Source organism: Chlamydomonas reinhardtii, chromosome 1, assembly GCF_000002595.2.
Source record: "Chlamydomonas reinhardtii strain CC-503 cw92 mt+ chromosome 1, whole genome shotgun sequence".
Lineage (NCBI taxonomy): Eukaryota > Viridiplantae > Chlorophyta > Chlorophyceae > Chlamydomonadales > Chlamydomonadaceae > Chlamydomonas > Chlamydomonas reinhardtii.
The window spans coordinates 4,375,124-4,390,450 of NC_057004.1; the positions used below are offsets into that span (position 1 = coordinate 4,375,124).

At 64.6% G+C, this 15,327-nt stretch overlaps 3 protein-coding genes across 3 annotated transcripts; 1 reads left to right on the forward strand and 2 right to left on the reverse strand.

The window, feature by feature from the left end:
• Positions 1-90: 90 nt before the first annotated feature.
• CHLRE_01g029600v5 (uncharacterized protein) lies at positions 91-3,579 on the reverse strand. The gene is made up of 6 exons (XM_043058615.1): positions 2,606-3,579; positions 2,140-2,254; positions 1,941-1,981; positions 1,505-1,661; positions 1,116-1,286; positions 91-809 (listed from the first exon to the last, which is right to left on the reverse strand). Exons 1-6 carry the CDS (start codon positions 3,408-3,410, stop codon positions 620-622), a joined length of 1,479 nt encoding a protein of 492 aa, XP_042928529.1. The 5' UTR covers positions 3,411-3,579; the 3' UTR covers positions 91-619.
• Positions 3,580-3,721: 142 nt separating this feature from the next.
• On the reverse strand, positions 3,722-12,669 carry CHLRE_01g029650v5 (uncharacterized protein). The gene is made up of 18 exons (XM_043058616.1): positions 12,530-12,669; positions 12,354-12,452; positions 11,852-11,983; positions 11,148-11,236; positions 10,733-10,823; positions 10,270-10,466; positions 9,765-9,876; positions 9,420-9,488; positions 8,769-8,858; positions 8,343-8,492; positions 7,782-7,999; positions 7,359-7,461; positions 6,956-7,156; positions 6,247-6,687; positions 5,756-5,920; positions 4,992-5,276; positions 4,531-4,698; positions 3,722-4,284 (listed from the first exon to the last, which is right to left on the reverse strand). The coding sequence occupies exons 1-18, from the start codon at positions 12,530-12,532 to the stop codon at positions 4,096-4,098; spliced, it is 2,802 nt and encodes a 933-aa protein (XP_042928530.1). The 5' UTR covers positions 12,533-12,669; the 3' UTR covers positions 3,722-4,095.
• A 610-nt stretch (positions 12,670-13,279) lies between these two features.
• CHLRE_01g029700v5 (uncharacterized protein) lies at positions 13,280-15,052 on the forward strand. The gene is made up of 3 exons (XM_043058617.1): positions 13,280-13,684; positions 13,777-13,835; positions 14,175-15,052. Exons 1-3 carry the CDS (start codon positions 13,677-13,679, stop codon positions 14,399-14,401), a joined length of 294 nt encoding a protein of 97 aa, XP_042928531.1. The 5' UTR covers positions 13,280-13,676; the 3' UTR covers positions 14,402-15,052.
• Positions 15,053-15,327: the final 275 nt, after the last annotated feature.

The following is a 15,327-nucleotide window of genomic DNA, read 5'->3' on the forward strand; positions in this document are numbered from 1 at the left end:
GACGGTTGCGTTTAAAAAGTGTGCCGATTGCACATTAGCGTTCTAAGCGTTGTGATAGAAAGTAAAATGGCAAAGTCGAAAATCGGGCAAGCTGTGGACGGAGTTTGACAGGAGTTGAACAGGCCGAGGCCCGAAGTCGGAGGCTTCCGACGTGCAAATGCTTCGGTGTACGCTTCCTGTACCGTTCCTGAGATGGGCTACCATCACCTTAGTTGTACACGCAACGCAAGTCTCGTGCTCAACGTTTCATGTCACATCATTCTCCCCCGCGAGCGTTCCCCCACACATACAACAGCCCACATTCATACTCCACAACTATACGGAGAACTTTTGAGCGCGAAAGGATTCTGGGTGCAAACTTTGCTCTCTCCGCCACTCAAGTGCCAACCGCCTACTCCGGCGCTTGGTAGTACTGCCCTGGTAGTGCCGCACTATCAGCATAGCAGCCGTAACATTCCCTGGAGCCAGTCTGGCGGCGATTGCCGTTCCACCACTTCATTCATGCCCCCGCACTTTCCCCTTCCCTTCCTGCGCCCGGCCTGCCCACTGTCCACGAGCATTCGTTAACACACCGCCAGTGCTCAGAAGGCGTCCGCACTGGGCGCAATGTGCGCCGCGCCTACGCGTACCCCTTTGCCACAGCCGGCGCACGCCCCGTCTCCAGCGTGTAGTGGCTGTAGCCATTCCGCGCCGCCGCACGGTAGAACGCCGTGCCGTCGTACATGCCGCGCATGTCCTCGCGCCGCAGCACGCCGCTGCTGTCGCACAGCAGCGCCCACGTCATCGCCCACTCACCGGCGCTGGCCATGCTGCGTGGGTGGGGGGTAGCCGTTCATGTCATCATGTGGAGAACGAAGTGATGCAATCACAAACATGAAGTACCCCGGGGGCGCGGGGGCGGGGGCGGAGGGAGCGGGGAGGGCGAGGAAGGACCAGGTCCGGCGCGACAGCATTGCCCCAGCCTTCCAAACATGCGTGGGGTTTGCAACGCCCTACCATAAGGTATGCCCCTCTCTGCCTCTTCGCACGGCATACGCAAGAACGCGCGCCTAGCGCAGCGCACAGTCGCCGTCTGGTGTAAGGTCAACGCCAGGCGCCCCTAACCCCTCACTCACGTGCCGAGCAGGTCCCCTAGGTTGGCCTGGCCCCGCACCATCTGCGCCACCTCCCAGGCGTTCAGCCCGCCCTTGCGGTCGGCGTCGTACTTGGACAGCAGCGCCTCAAAACGCGCCGGCGTGAAGCGGCCGGACCGGTCCCAGGCGCGGCTGTTGCTGCCGTGGATCACCCTGCGGCAGACACGCCGGCCATATCATGGCGTGGTGGGGTCGGGTGTGGTGTGGTGTGGTGTGGCGTGGCGTGGCGTGGCGCGTAGTGGAATGGGACACGCACCGTGTCATTGCGGCGTTGCAAGTGCCAGCATGGCGGCTTCGTGGCACAACGGTTGCCGCCCTCAGGCTCTGCCTTCCTTTCCTATTGCCCGCCCGTTCATCACAACATCACCCACTTGTGCGCGTTCTTGACCTGCACTCGCAGCAGCGGGTCGGGCAGCCAGCTGTCGGACGTCAGCCACGACAGCGGCAGCTGCACCGCCGCCGCCACGGGGATGCAGGCCAGCGTGTTGAGCGGCTCGGGCAGGTAACGCCGCAGCAGGTACCGGAAGCCTGCAGCGTGTGGGTGCGGGGGGAGGGAGAGGGCAGCATGTCTAACTGGAAGGGGGTGGGGGGTAGCCATCCATGGGATGGTGTGTATCAAATATGAAGTGAAGTGCCGGGGGAGGGGCGTCTAACAGGAAGGGGGCGGGGGCCGGCGCGGTGCTGGATGTTGGAATGGGAGGGACGCGGTCGGGCGGGTGTGGGGGAGATTCAACTTTCAATGTGGAAGGTGGATGATGGAAGTGGGTGGTTGCATACTTCGCGTGATCAGCGAAGTGCACAACGCACCGTTTACGCACTCCCACGGCGTGATGATGCCGTCCTTGTTCCTGCGTGCGGCGGAGGAGTGGAGGCCAGAAAGCGGGAGTGAGTGATCGCCCACCTGCCCGCCGCCCACACTCACCACCGCGACCACTCAGCGACCTGTCTACTACACGACTGCGCCACACTCCAGCCCCGGCCCCCGGCCCTAGCAACCAACACTCACAGGTCGAAGAAGGCAAAGTGCTGCTGCAGCGAGGTGAGGCCGCTGCTCTCCGGCGGCGTCAGCGCGCTTCCCGTGGGGTGAAAGCGGTCGGGCGTGGCGACCACGTGCGGCTCGCCTGCATGCGTGGCCATGTGCGTGTGGGTGTGGGTGCAGGGCGGAGGGAGGAAGGACTGAAGGGAGGGCTAAAGAGGCTGTTCGGGCCTTGGCAGTTAGGGGATGCGGGATGCGACGCACGCCGCATTCAGCCTCCGGCACCGGTTGCGTTGGGATGGAGGTAGGTGCACCTTTTGAAAGGGGCGGGCGGCGGCTGGGCTGGCTCCCCCTCCACCGCCTCACCACTCGGCGAGACATCCTTACGACCCCTCCCCCGCCCTGAGCGCCATCAGATGACCCACAATAAGCCAAAAAAACTCTGCACATTCAAACCACGCAGCCAACCCCACCAGATGCCTGCTTATGTCCGCACCCGGCTTGTCCATGTAGTCGGGTAAATCCAGAGGCACAGGCCGCGCCGTCGTCAGCGGCGCCGCCGGGATGTTGCCCACCACGCCCGGTGGCGGCGGCGCCGCCAGCCCGCCGCCGCTGACGCCCGGCGGCATCAGCACACTGGCGGCAGGGCCGTCCTGCTCCGGCGCCGTGAACCGCGCGATGGCGCCGCGGCCAAACAGAGCCGCCTCAGCTGCCGCCGCCGCCTTGTCCTCAAGGTGTCGCTGCTCCCGGTCCTTCTCCGTCATCTGCTGCTGCGCCTTCATTGTCGCCTTGTGGTGCTCTGCGTGCTTGTGCTTCTGGTCCGCTGACGGCACGCCTGGCTTCATGACGCCGCCGGGCAGCACCGACGCGACCACGTCGGCTGCCTCCGCCGCCGCGTCACGCGCCGCGCCTGCGGCTCCGGCGGCGGCCACGCCTGCGCTCTGCAGCGCCGCGCCGAGACCCGGGCTGCCCGCGAGCGGCGGCAGTATCTGTGTAGAGCTGTGTGCGGTGTCGGCCTCTGGGTCGTCTGCCCGGTGGCGGCTCTGAGGGTGGCTGGCGCGGCCGCTGGTGCTGCCGCTGCCGCTGACGCGGCCGGCGGGCGAGGGCGAGGGCGGCGCGGGCGGGTGCGGCACGTCCTTGTCGCCTGCGGTGCCGGCGCCGGTGCCGCTGAGCGCGTGGGAGGAGAGGGTGCGCGGGCTGCCTGGCTCCGAGGGCGCGACCGAGTGCGCGACGGAGGAGGCGGGCGTCGTGGTGCCGCTGCCGCGGCTGCCGCGGCGGAAGGGGTTGGGCAGGCGCACCATGCGCGTCTGCAGCCGGCGCGAGCGCGCGAGCTAGCTAGGCTAGCTAGCGGTGCAGCAGTGAAAAGGCGAGACCGTACGCAGCTAAACGTGGATGGAGGAGGGAGGAAGCGTTACGCGTGGCTGGGACTTAGGCCCAGGCCTGGTGCAAGAATACCGTGTGTGTATGAACTGGTTTAGCTGCAAGTGATCAGAACTCAACGTACCGACAAGAATGGCCGCGTTGGCGTGAGCTTGACAGGCGAGACCCGCGGGACCCCCAGCCACCATGCCGCAATAGCCATGAGGGTGCAGAAGCTAAGGGCAAACCCTCGTACTGCCTTGACTTACATGATTTGTCCGGCGGGAAAGCAAGCAGGTGCTAACTCTGCGTTCCCCGAAGGCGGGTTGACTGCAGAAGTGCCAAGGCCCGCACGAAGCAGTCCGAATTTTGACGCTTCAAAGCCCGGCACCCGTGAATGTCTTACCCTTTGCCCAATCGTGCACAACTTATGCTGCATAGAGCCACAGACTATGCACCTTCATAACACCCACTACCCCGCAGACAACGTTGCTCACGACACGGTGTTCTTGCCCCGTCCCTCCCCAAACAACCGCTACACCTTCCAACCCCAACTCCCCGCCCTTCCCCCGGCCACGCCTCCCAACCTGCTCCCTCCCCATCATCCCGCACCCTACACCCACTGCCTCACGCGGCGGCGGGGGGCGCGGGCGGCGCCTTCAGCTTGCCGTACCGCTCCTTGACGGCGGGCGTGGCGCCGGCGGCCGCCTGGCTGGCGATGTGGGCCAGGGTGGAGGCCCAGCGGCGGGCGCTGTGGGCGTCGGGCGCCACGCCGGCGGCAATGTCGGCCTGCACCGTGTCCAGCAGCGCCTGGACCTGCGTGCGTGCCGTATTTTGGAGGGGGAGGATGTGTTTGTGTGTGTTTATGTTTGAGAGCATGAGGAAGGCAGGAGACACGAGGACCCAGCGTAAGACCCAAAACCGCGGAGGCGTGAGGTTGGCAGAAAGGAGGCGACAGGTGGACACCTCCAGTGCACCCGCCCACCCACTCACCCACCCACCCACCCACCCACCCACCCACCCACCCACCCACCCAGGCACCCACACACCCACCCCACCGACCTTGTCGGCGTCAATGCCCGGCACCTCTGCGTCCCACAGCCTCATCATGGCGTCCGCCACCTCCACGTAGGCGCCCAGGTAGGCGGCGTCCCGCACACGGCCGGTGGCGCCCCACTGGGCCTTGCCCTGGCCAGCGACCTTGGCGGCGCGCTGCAGCGTGGCCACCACCTGGAGGAGGGGGGGGGTTCCGGGCATGACTGGTAAAAGGAAGGCGATGTTGCAGCGGAGCAGGGGAGGAGCGGAAAAGACATCGCAAGCGCGAGCGTGCACAAGCTGTGACCAGTGGATAAACCGCAGGTGTACCGGCCCCCTTTCGGCGCTCAGGCTCTTCAGACCAGAGCAACGGTCCAGGCAGGCACACCGCAGCCCACCGTACCGCAACCCTTCTGGTGCCTCCCTTGGAACGGTGAACACAACCCCCGTCCTGTCCCTCCATGCCCTCTGCCCCTCCCCGCTCCCACCTTGGCGCCGTCCCGCACAGGCGGCTGCAGCCCCTTGTCGCCCCCGGCCCCTGCGGCCGCCTTGTCCGCCTCCACCTGCCACCACAGCCACGCCGCGGCGCACAGCGCGCGGCATTGCTCCCGCCGCGCCACCAGCCGCATGCAGCCGGCGGTGGCGGCGGCGGTGAGAGCGTCGCGGTGCTCGGACCCGAACACGCGGCAGCGCTGCAGGCCGCCGATGATGTCGAACAGGCCGGTGGCGCGGGAGCGCTGGTCGGGCAGAGCCTCGTCGTACAGCGCGATGGCCTGGTTGGGAGTTACATCGTGGGGTTACATTCATGAGTAACTAAGAAGTGAAGGCGTAGCCAGGAACAGTAGGGGGAGGGAGGAGTAGGGTTTCAAGGCGTGGCTGGTTCGGCGAAAGACGACGGCGGTGTGGGGTCACGTGGGGTACGGACGGAAGAATGGCGCCCCTGCGCTGGGGTGGCCGTCGGGCTGTCCGCCCAGCCGTCAAGCTGTCTCGATGACAGGCCATGACTCGCGCTCTCGCTCCAGCAGCCCCTGCCCGCCTCGCCCGTTGCCGCCTCTGTCCCCAGCCTCATGCCCGCCCCTCTAAATGTGCACCTGCCCCCGGCTGGCTTCGGGTCCTTGGCCCCGCGACGTTGGCTTGGAGTTGACTCTACCCGCCCCTAGTTGCTTACTGGGAATGGTGAAACAGGCCCCCTTCCTGCCCCTAGCGTCCCCCTGTCCCGTCCCCACCACGCCCCGCCCCTCCAGCCCCTTACCTCCTCAAAGAAGGTGTAGGCCAGCAGCTCCAGCCGCGCCTCCTCGCTGGCCACGTACCCGGCCGCCAGCAGCAGCCGCAGCGCCGTCACGGGCTGGCCGGCCGGGCCGCCGTACAGCGGGCCGATGGCGGCTAGGAGGAACTGCAGCAGCTGCTCGCTGGTCAGCTGCGTGGGGAGGAAGGGGAGGTGCCAGTCATGATAGGTTACGGGGGACGGGGCAGCTGTTCATGTGGAAAACGGAGCGAGTACATCGCAAGCATGAAGTGCCGACGTCTAGGTGGAGGAGAGGGGAACGGGCTATGAGGTGTGACTAGTGAAAAACGGTGATGTTGGAACGGCGGGGGAGGCGAGCGGGATTGCCGGCATAGTAAGTTTGACGGGAAGGGCAGGAAGAGCCGCAGAGGACGTTCATGGCGGTGTCAACGGATTAAGGGTTGGGGGAGCGACCTGTGTAAGCGCCAAGGAGGTCAGAAGGGCCTGCCGGCACTCGCCTTGGGTGGCGTCAGGGGCGCTGCAGGAGCCGTCGGTGCCGGCGCCGGCTCCTCCTTCTTCTCCTCCTCCTTCTTCTCCTCTGCCTTGCCGTCCTCTTTGCCCTCCTCGCCGTCCTCCTTCTCCCCATCCTTCTTGTCCTCCTCCTCCTCCTTCTCGTCCGCCTCCTTTTTCTTTGCCGCAGCCGCAGCCTCCTTCTTGGACTCGGCCTTCTTGCCGGCGGCGGAGCCGCCGCCGGCGGCCCCCGCGCGCGCCGTCACGAGTCGGCGGTGCAGCGCTAGGCCGCAGAAGACGAGGGAGGGCAGGGTGGTGCGCAGGCGGCGCGGGCCGCCGGCCAGCAGCTGGTCGTGCGCCACGGACAGGATGGTGAAATGGGTGTCTGGGTCGTCGGAGCGCAGGTGGTGCAGCAGACGAGCCACCAGCACCTGCTCCTCGTCCAGGTCCTGCACAGCGAGAGCGGGCGGACAGGCGGGAGTTTTCGTGTGGCTCAAGAGCGCGCCGGCGCGGTGCAGCGCTTGCCTGCCACCACCCGGCGCCGGCTGGAGAGAGCGGGTGAGGTGTGCAGACACTCTTGCACAGGCCGTGCGGTTGCTCCCAGCCCCACCGCCCGCTAGCCGCCGCACCCCACCCTTCCTGGGAACACTGAAAAACACCTTGCCCCAACCCCCAGCAACCCCCCTCCGGCACACCACCTCCGCAGCGCCCCCTCACCTCGTCGTCCAAGTCCGCTGCGCCGCCCGCCTCCCCCGGCACGTCCGGGTCCGCCACCAGCGGCGCGATGAAGCGGAACAGCATTTTGACCTTTGACACGTCGCTGATCACACAGCCGCCGCTGACGGGCGGAGCGGGGGAGCCGCCGGCGGGAGACGACGGCGCCGCGCCGGCTGCGCCGGGCGGCGGCGCCTCCAGCACCTATGTGGAGGCGATAAGGAGTCGTGCAATAACGTGCGTGCGATATAGGTGTGTGAGTGGGATTCGGGCACGCTCCTGCTCGCCTTGCGTTAACCGCCGTCGCGCGGACTCTGGACCCGCAATGCCTCGCCCCCACTTCAACTCACGCCCTCACGCCCCTTGCCGCCCCACGCCCTAACCCGCTGCTGCCCCGCTCCCTCACCCGCTGCACGATCTTGACTGCCAGCTCCTTGTGTGTAGGGTAGCGCAGCAGCCGCGTGAGGGGCGGGTACTCCTTCAGGCCCAGAGCCACGTCCACACCGTACCTGCAGGGGCGAAGAGGCACGAAGCAGGGGGCGGGGCCCGTGGTGAAAGACGAGTAGCACCGTGACGCACGCTCCAGCACAAACACCCGCACCAGCACGTCGCCGAGTCCGCGCAAGCCACGCTTACAACCCCGGCCCGCCCACCCATCCCAATGCTTCCGAATCCGCTGGGAGGCTTGAAAGGAACCACTGCGGCCCCTCGCTGCGGCCCCCTGTCGTCGCCACCCATCCCCCCGTCTACCTCCCCCATCCCCTCCCCCCTTCAGTGCATCCTGTACCGCTTTTCCAACCATCTTTGCAACCCCCTCCCTCGCGCTCACTTGGCCAGCGGCACGCTCAACAGCGCCACTAGCTGCCGCTCCGCGCGCGCGTCGCCGCCCAGCCCCGGGCCGCGGTCGCCCAGCGCGGCGTGCGCCGCCGCCAGCACCTCGTCCACGTAGGCCAGCTGGCCCGGGTGCACGCTGCCGGCGTACGACAGCAGCGCCACGTACATCTCCACGGCGTCGGCGGCGGGCAGGTTGGGCTGCGAGGCGATGATCTGGGGCGGGCGAAGGGTGGGAGGAGGGTGGGAGGAGGGTGGGAGGAGGGTGGAGGGAGTGGTTGGTGGTGGGTGGGTGGGGGATGTGGCGGGGGGCAGGGGGTTCCCAGGCATGGGGGTCAGCCTGATGCACTCCTGGGCCCTCCTGAGTCCCTGACAGACCTGCGGAAACCCTCCGTCGTGAATCCTCAGCTCTGCTGCCCGGCCCCCGCAGCCCCTTGGGTCCAGGGGGCTCCACGTGCTGCCAACACAGATGGCATGCAGATACAGCGACGGACCGCCCCCATGAGCCTTCTGCTTCCTTGCCGTTTCCCCAACCCCTGAGCGGAATGCTGGGACACACCTGCGCGATGGCGGCCTTGAACTTGCTGAAGGCGTCAATGGCCGCCAGCTCCTCCAGCACGCGCGGGTCGCCGCCGCCCGCCGCGGAGGCGGAGGCGTTGGAGGCGTAGCGCGCCAGGCGGTCCATCAGAGCTGCCATGACGCTGTGGACCTGGGGCGGCGGAGACGGGGTGGGAAAGAAAGGGAGGGAGGGAGGGGTCCCAGACATGACCAGTAAGGCAATGGCGGGCGGGCGGGTGGTAAACGGGTACTGAGGGCGGGGCGGGTGTTCATGCGGCTTGGCAGACGGGCGGCACCACTGCCAGGGGCTCCCACTCGCACCCTGCTGTCCTGCAGTGTGCACCCTGCTTCACACCACACCCCGCTTCACCCCGCCCCACCCTACACCCCCACTCCCTGACTCCCTGGGGCCCAGCCACGCCCGCACCTTGACTCCCGGCTGCAGCTGCGGCAGCACGCCCAGCAGCGACTCCAGTGTGCCCAGGTGGAAGCGGTCCGGAAAGCCCTGGATCAGAGCCTGTGCGTGTGCATGTGTGTGTGTGTGTGTTTGTGTGTGTGTGTGTGTGTTAAAGAGCACAAGGAAAACGTTGCGCAAAGACAGTGTATGCGTTTGTGTGTGTGTGTGTGTGTGTGTGTGTGTGTGTGTGTGTGTGTGTGTGTGTGTGTGCGTTTCTGTTTGTGTGTCCGTGTTAAAGAACGAAACGAAAGCCCGCCCAATGACGCGACGGAGTTACTTACCGATACCCACCAATTTACCGAGCGTCGCGTGATTGTCGTGACCCAGGTAGTCATACTTACCCGCGATAAGCCTGGAACCCCACGGGCGACCATTCGGCCTGACCCCGCGATGCACCTGTATGCGTCCATGCTCCGCACCCTGGGCGCGCTAAACAACGTTTACCCAGCACGCCTTATTCCCGGATTCCCGCCCGCTGGTCGTAGTCTAGCTCACCTATAGGCAAAAGTGGAAGCATGGTGTGTGTACGTTTGTGTATGTGCATGTGCGCGCGCGTGTGCAGGATGCCGTTACGCATGCTCACCACCACACCATACACCACACCGAGTCGCCGCCCCGCACCTGCATGAGGTACAGCTGCGCCAGGTCGTCCTTGCAGCTGGTGATCTGGTCCAGCACACGGGGAAGCACCTGCAGCACACAGGGGGAGACATAGGCGGTGGGGCGGAGGCGGCGGGGCGGAGGCGTTGGGGCGGAAGCGGAGGTGGAGGCAGAGGCAAGGCAGGTGCGGGGCGGTGGCGATGGCGGGTGTTGGCAGGATGGCTGGATAGCTGCTGGCGCCCCACATCTTGCGGGCGCTGTCAGTGCTTGCTCGTTGCTACCCATCAGCAGGCCGCATTCGGTGCCCGGCATGCACCTCTCCCTCTCCACTCTCGACTCTCCCTCCCGCGCCTCCCCGCTCCGCACCTGGTCCCTGTACAGCTCGAAGCTGAGACCGTCCAGCTGCGACAAGTAGGTAAGGTTCTTGCCCACCAGGTCCTGAAGCTGCTGCCGCTCCCGCTCGCGCTTCTCCTTGTCCCTGCACTCGACAGAAATTAGCAGTGTGTTGCGGTTTGCGCGTTGTGCGGTTTGTGCGGTTTGTGCGGCGCGGTACCGATGACGAGCCGCGAGGCTAGTGCCGCAAGCACCGCGGTACTGAAGTGGGTGCTGCTGGTGCTAGGGTGCGCGTGCGTGCACGGCACAAGCCAGTGCAGTGCGTACGGTGCGATGCGTACGGTGCGCGGACGGTACGGTACAGGTACCGAGCACTCTGGCCGCACGGTGTCCACACCACGCGCGGAGCGCTCCGAGGCCCCGAGGCCCCGCCCGACATGCCCCATCCCTCCCCCCACGCTCAACGGCCCCGCCCCCGCCCTCCGCCCCATGCCCCAACCCCGCCCCAGCCTCGCCCCCGGCCACCCATCCCCCTCACCTTGCGCTGCCCTGGTGCTGCAGGCGCACCCACAGCTTGTTCATCTCGATGAAGTTGGTCATCAGGAAGTCCAGCGCGTCGTGGATGGAGCCGGCGGCCGGACCCTCGAACTCCGAGCCGGTGTCGGGCAGCAGGCCCTTGGCGCGCTGGCACAGGTAGGCGCGCAGGAACAGGCCGCGGGTGGGGTGCTGCACGCCCTGCGAAGGCGGAGGTGCAGGCGGGAGGCGGCGTCAGGTCCAGCCGTAGGCGCAGCGTATCTGGCTGGCCAGAGCCCCGTTGCACCCAGCCCGGTGCATGACGGAACACGTCCCGCCCCACGACAACACAATCCTCTCGCAGCTGCCCTTACCCTCGCGTACCCCTTCCCTACCCTGACACTGCCAGCCAACCCCAAGCCCCTCCCCTCCCCTTCTCGCCCTCGACCCCGCCCTCTGCCCTCCCCCGCCTCCTGCCCGCTCCCCACCTTGCACATCTCCACCAGGTCCTTGAGCACGTCCCGCGGACTGGCCTCGTGGCTCTTGATGTACAGGCAGCCCACAGCAACCATCAGGTAACTGCAGGCCGGGCGGGCGGGCGGGCGGGCAAACACGCAGGCAAGTGGGCAGGCAAGTCGGCATGCAGGCATGGAGATAGATTGGCACAGGTTGTAATGGGTGGAAGCAAGGCAAGCAGACAATTGCCACGCACACCAACCGGCCCCCCCCCCCCGATCCATGCCCGATTGCACCACACTCAACCCTGCAACACTCCCTGCCTCTTTCCTTTCTGTTCCACCGCGCCCGCTCCCTCCCTCCCCTCCCTCCCTCCCTCCCTCCCTCCCTCCCTCCCTCCCTCCCTCCCTCCCTCCCTCCCTCCCTCCCTCGCTGCACGCCGCTCACAGGCGTGGCAGCACGTTGCCGGCGTGCTGCACCAGCTCGTACAGCTCCGAGTAGGCCCGGCCCTTGCCGCGCTCGTCAGCGAAGAACGACTGCAGGGGAGCGGGCGGCAGCGAAGAGGAGGAAGGAGTGGCGCAGGAGTGGAGCGGGAGGGAGCCGTGAGGGGGTTGGGTGGCTGTGGGGGTGGTGCGGCGTGGTGCGCAGACACAGGGTGCGGCGTGCTCGGGTGTTGGCTGGGTGGGCCCGTGGGCGTGACAGCAAGGCGTATCGAGGGACCGGGGAAAGGTTACAATCATGAGTATATAAGAAGTGAAGGCGTAGCCAGGAACAAGGCAAGGCATGCCAGGGGTGGGGACGGGGCGACATGCTCGGTGCTGTGGTGCGGGTGTTGCTCCAGGCGGTAGGAGGCGGGCAAGAAGCAGCAGACTGGGACTGGCATGGGGCACAGGGCCTCCCCGCCGCCTACCCCATGCCCGTACAGCAGGCCGCCATAGCACCCCGCTCAAGACACACCCAAACTCCGCAGATCTACGCTTACATACCACGCACACAACCCACACCCATCCACCACATACACGCACACACGCACACACGCACGCACGCACGCACGCACGCACACACACACACACACACACACACACACACACACACACACACACACACACACGCACGCACGCACGCACGCACACACACATACACACACACACCTCAAGGTACGACAGCTGGTCGAACGCCAGCATGTACAGCTCGTAGTATTTCTGCGGCTGCAGCTGCGACGTGCGCAGCTCGCCCAGCATGGCCGCCGCGTGCTTCAGCGAGTCGCGCATGTTGTCCTCCTCCTGCGACAGCAGGCAGCGCAACACCCAGTCCGTAGTCGGCACGTGCGTTCTTTCGAACTCGAAGTGACCCAGCCAGGGTGAACCAGTGGATGCAGCGCAACCCGCCCCATAGCAGCAGCATAATGTCAAGGGCACGGGGACGAGGTGCTGAAACCCTGGCCACACCCCGAAGAGCCTGGCAGGCTTGGAGTGGTTGACACCCCCGCATAGCGGAGTCGAGTCACGCACAAGCCTCCCCGAGTCCCCCGCCTCGCCCCGAGCCATGGCGCACGTCGACACCTATGCCAACCAACAGACCAAGCCTCTAAGAACAACGCTACCTCTGCTAGGAGCTGGGAGACCAGAAACGGAACCCTCAACCGGCACTCACGATTGCTTTACGCATGTGGAATGCATTCCGCTTAATGACTGTGCTAGCATCTTGCAGTATCCGCTGCTGCTCGTCCGCTGACGGGAACGCGGCCGAGTCCTGCAGAAGAAACAAAATGCCTCAGACGATCCCCCGCACGCGACCTTCCGCCAGCTCTCAGCTTCGCTTAATCTCACCATGGTAGTTAACTAACACAAGACTGATAGGAAAGAGTAGAGAGCTCGCCTCCTAGACAGTAAGAGCCAAGAAATGCCTTTTCATTTGCCTAAGCCAGCATGTTGCTAACGGGTGTATAATAATGCAGTGGATTCGGGAGTGCAGTTTTGGCGCCAAGGGCCTCGCTTGAAGAATGGGGACGAGCACATGGCTTTGCCCGGCCCTGCCCTGCTGTCCTCGCCCGCACGCTCCTCGCCCGCACAAGGCCGTCTACCATTGGCCGAGTTCAGTTCGCAGGGGGGTTAGCATGTGTGTCAACCCGCGTAATCGAGCACCCGAGCCCTGTTTATTGTTCTGCACTCCCCCCTCACTTTGCACGTTGTCATGTCAATATGGGGTCCGTGCCCTCTCCCAGCCGAGCTAGGGTTGATGCTGGACCCGAAGTGGCAGCTCATCTGAAGTGCAGGTCCTCTACGGGGACAGGTCCTACAACTCGACCAGCCGGCCCCGCGACATTTCCGCCGAAGTCCTCGTCAGGTGGCCGTGTGGGTCGGTGTGGGTAGCTCTTTCCCGAGCCCCAGACATCTCCCAATCCCGACATTAACCATGGAACTCGGGTTCCTAACGTATATCGCGTACGGGTGGTGAGTGCAGTTGCTGCCGGCCCAAGGGAAATGCCTCGGTTACGAGGGTCCGGACCGGTTACAAGGTACCGGCGGACCAACACCCTGCACTACTGCTGAGTTGCTGCAGTCACCATGCATCCAGTAAGCTATGATAATGTATTACAGCCACTACAAGGTGTTACGAGGGGCTACGGTTCGTGGTATGGCGCGTGGCGTCCGTGTGGGGCAACCCGGGTGCGAGGATGGAATTCATACACGGCGCCCGTAGCGGCCTCTTTTAAGTGCTTTGTCATAAACTACGTGCCCAATAGTCGTTTCCAAGTCTAGCCGCGTCTGCAAAGCAATAGGACTGCTCAAGAACTCTCTCGGAGTCTCTTACACGAAGCCGCAGCTTTGCCACTGTGCTTCTCGAGCCTTGTACAAGATAATTGTTCAGTCTTCAGCCAGTGCTGCCCGTGAGTGCAGCTGCAAATACTGTATCTATGTCACTTGTTAGCTTGTGTTGTCTTTTGCTTCCCGCTGTCTACTGTGTGTGGGACATATGCTTTCGTAAGGCTCTTGCAAGGTCGAGCCTCACCGAGAGGTCTCGCGGCGGACAAACTTCCGAAGTTCCCGACGTTTGCCCTTCCCAAGTTGTGCAGGCCGCTCACAGGTCTAAAGCAACGATCTTGGTCCTGTTGTGTCACATACATCAAGCCTGGTGAGTGACGTGTACGTAGCAGGGTCAGGGTTTTCATGGCCCCACTCGCGACCATCGGCCCCAGAGCCTCGCCTCCGATTTTCATCACATATCATGGGGTGGGGTGGAACGGGTCAGTTTTGACGAGCTGGGTGCGTGTGATGATGTCATAGCCCGAGCCGTCCAGCAAGCCCGGACCGACTGGCAGCGGCACACTCCTGGACAACGCATTCACGCGACTGTACCCAGCTCTGCAGTTGCACCTCTCCTATGCCTCAACATTGGCACCATCCTCGCCTCGGGATCCAGCGCTACCCTACTTACGCCTTGCCCTGCTCTTCTCCTGCACTTCTCCTGCAGCACGTACGGTCACAATGGTTTTCTGCCCCGTGTGCATCACCGCGGCACTGGTCGCCAACGCGCCCGCCATCGCTGCTAGCATTGGAGGGGCGGCGGCCGTAAAGATGTGCCTCAACCAAAAGGCCAACATGGTGAAGCCGGAGCCAATGGAGCGCCGGCAGCGCCAGCAGCCGCGTGTTCTTGTGGACCCTGCCAAGATCGTGCGGTATGATGAGCAGGATTGGTAGGGCGCGTACGGTAGGGCACAGCCCTCGCTCATTGTTTCATGGACTTCTACCCTTCAATGCCAGCACATGCAGCTGAACGCTGGATAGGTTAAGGCGAGTGCGGGCTTGGGATTGGATGACTTGCTACCGTTGGCGGCGTGAAGGGGCCATGCATTTCATGCTTATGCGGGGGCACCGGATGCGGGATTGGTGTCCGTGCGTCATTGTATGGTAGGCATTGGGCGTGTGATGGGACAGGGGTTAGGCAGGTTGGCGAGGTCCCGTAGGGTGCAGCTGATGCCCATACCCCAAGCAGACGGCAAACAGTTTGCAGCGGCAGAGGAGAAGTGCATGGCTGGTCGAACGCCGGAGTTACTGTACCGACAAGTTGCTGGCTGGCTGGAAGTTTGCAATTGGGAGAGCAGGTGTTGCAGATGTGGCCGCAATGACTTGCTGCTGTGTACTATTACTATCTCACATATCGTATACCTACATACTATTGTACAAGTGTTTCTCAGGCGTGTTGTACCCATATGTCCCAGTTGTATCGTGCTGTGAAGGTGACAAGCGAGTTGGGTTGTGGTGCGTGGCTAGGCGCGGACATTACTGCTACCAGACGCAGGCAGTGCCTGAGGCAGTGGAAGAAACTTGAAGATGTAACCATTGGACAACAGAAGGACTGGCAAGTGCACCCTCAAAGGACGGCACTCCCATCGCACAACCACCCGCGGCAGGCAAGCCTCCTGCCTGACTAGCCGGCGATGCTAGGCGATGCATGCGGCACGTCCCAGGGATCGCGACACACCAAACAGCCCCAGCGGTTCCAAGTCCAGGCTCCCAGCTGTAAAACGCCCTCCCCTGGACGCCCATGCAGCTGTTGATGCCCTGCGCCACACTCTGCAGTCAACAGCATCACAGCTCATTCAAAGGCACGACTGCACGATGGC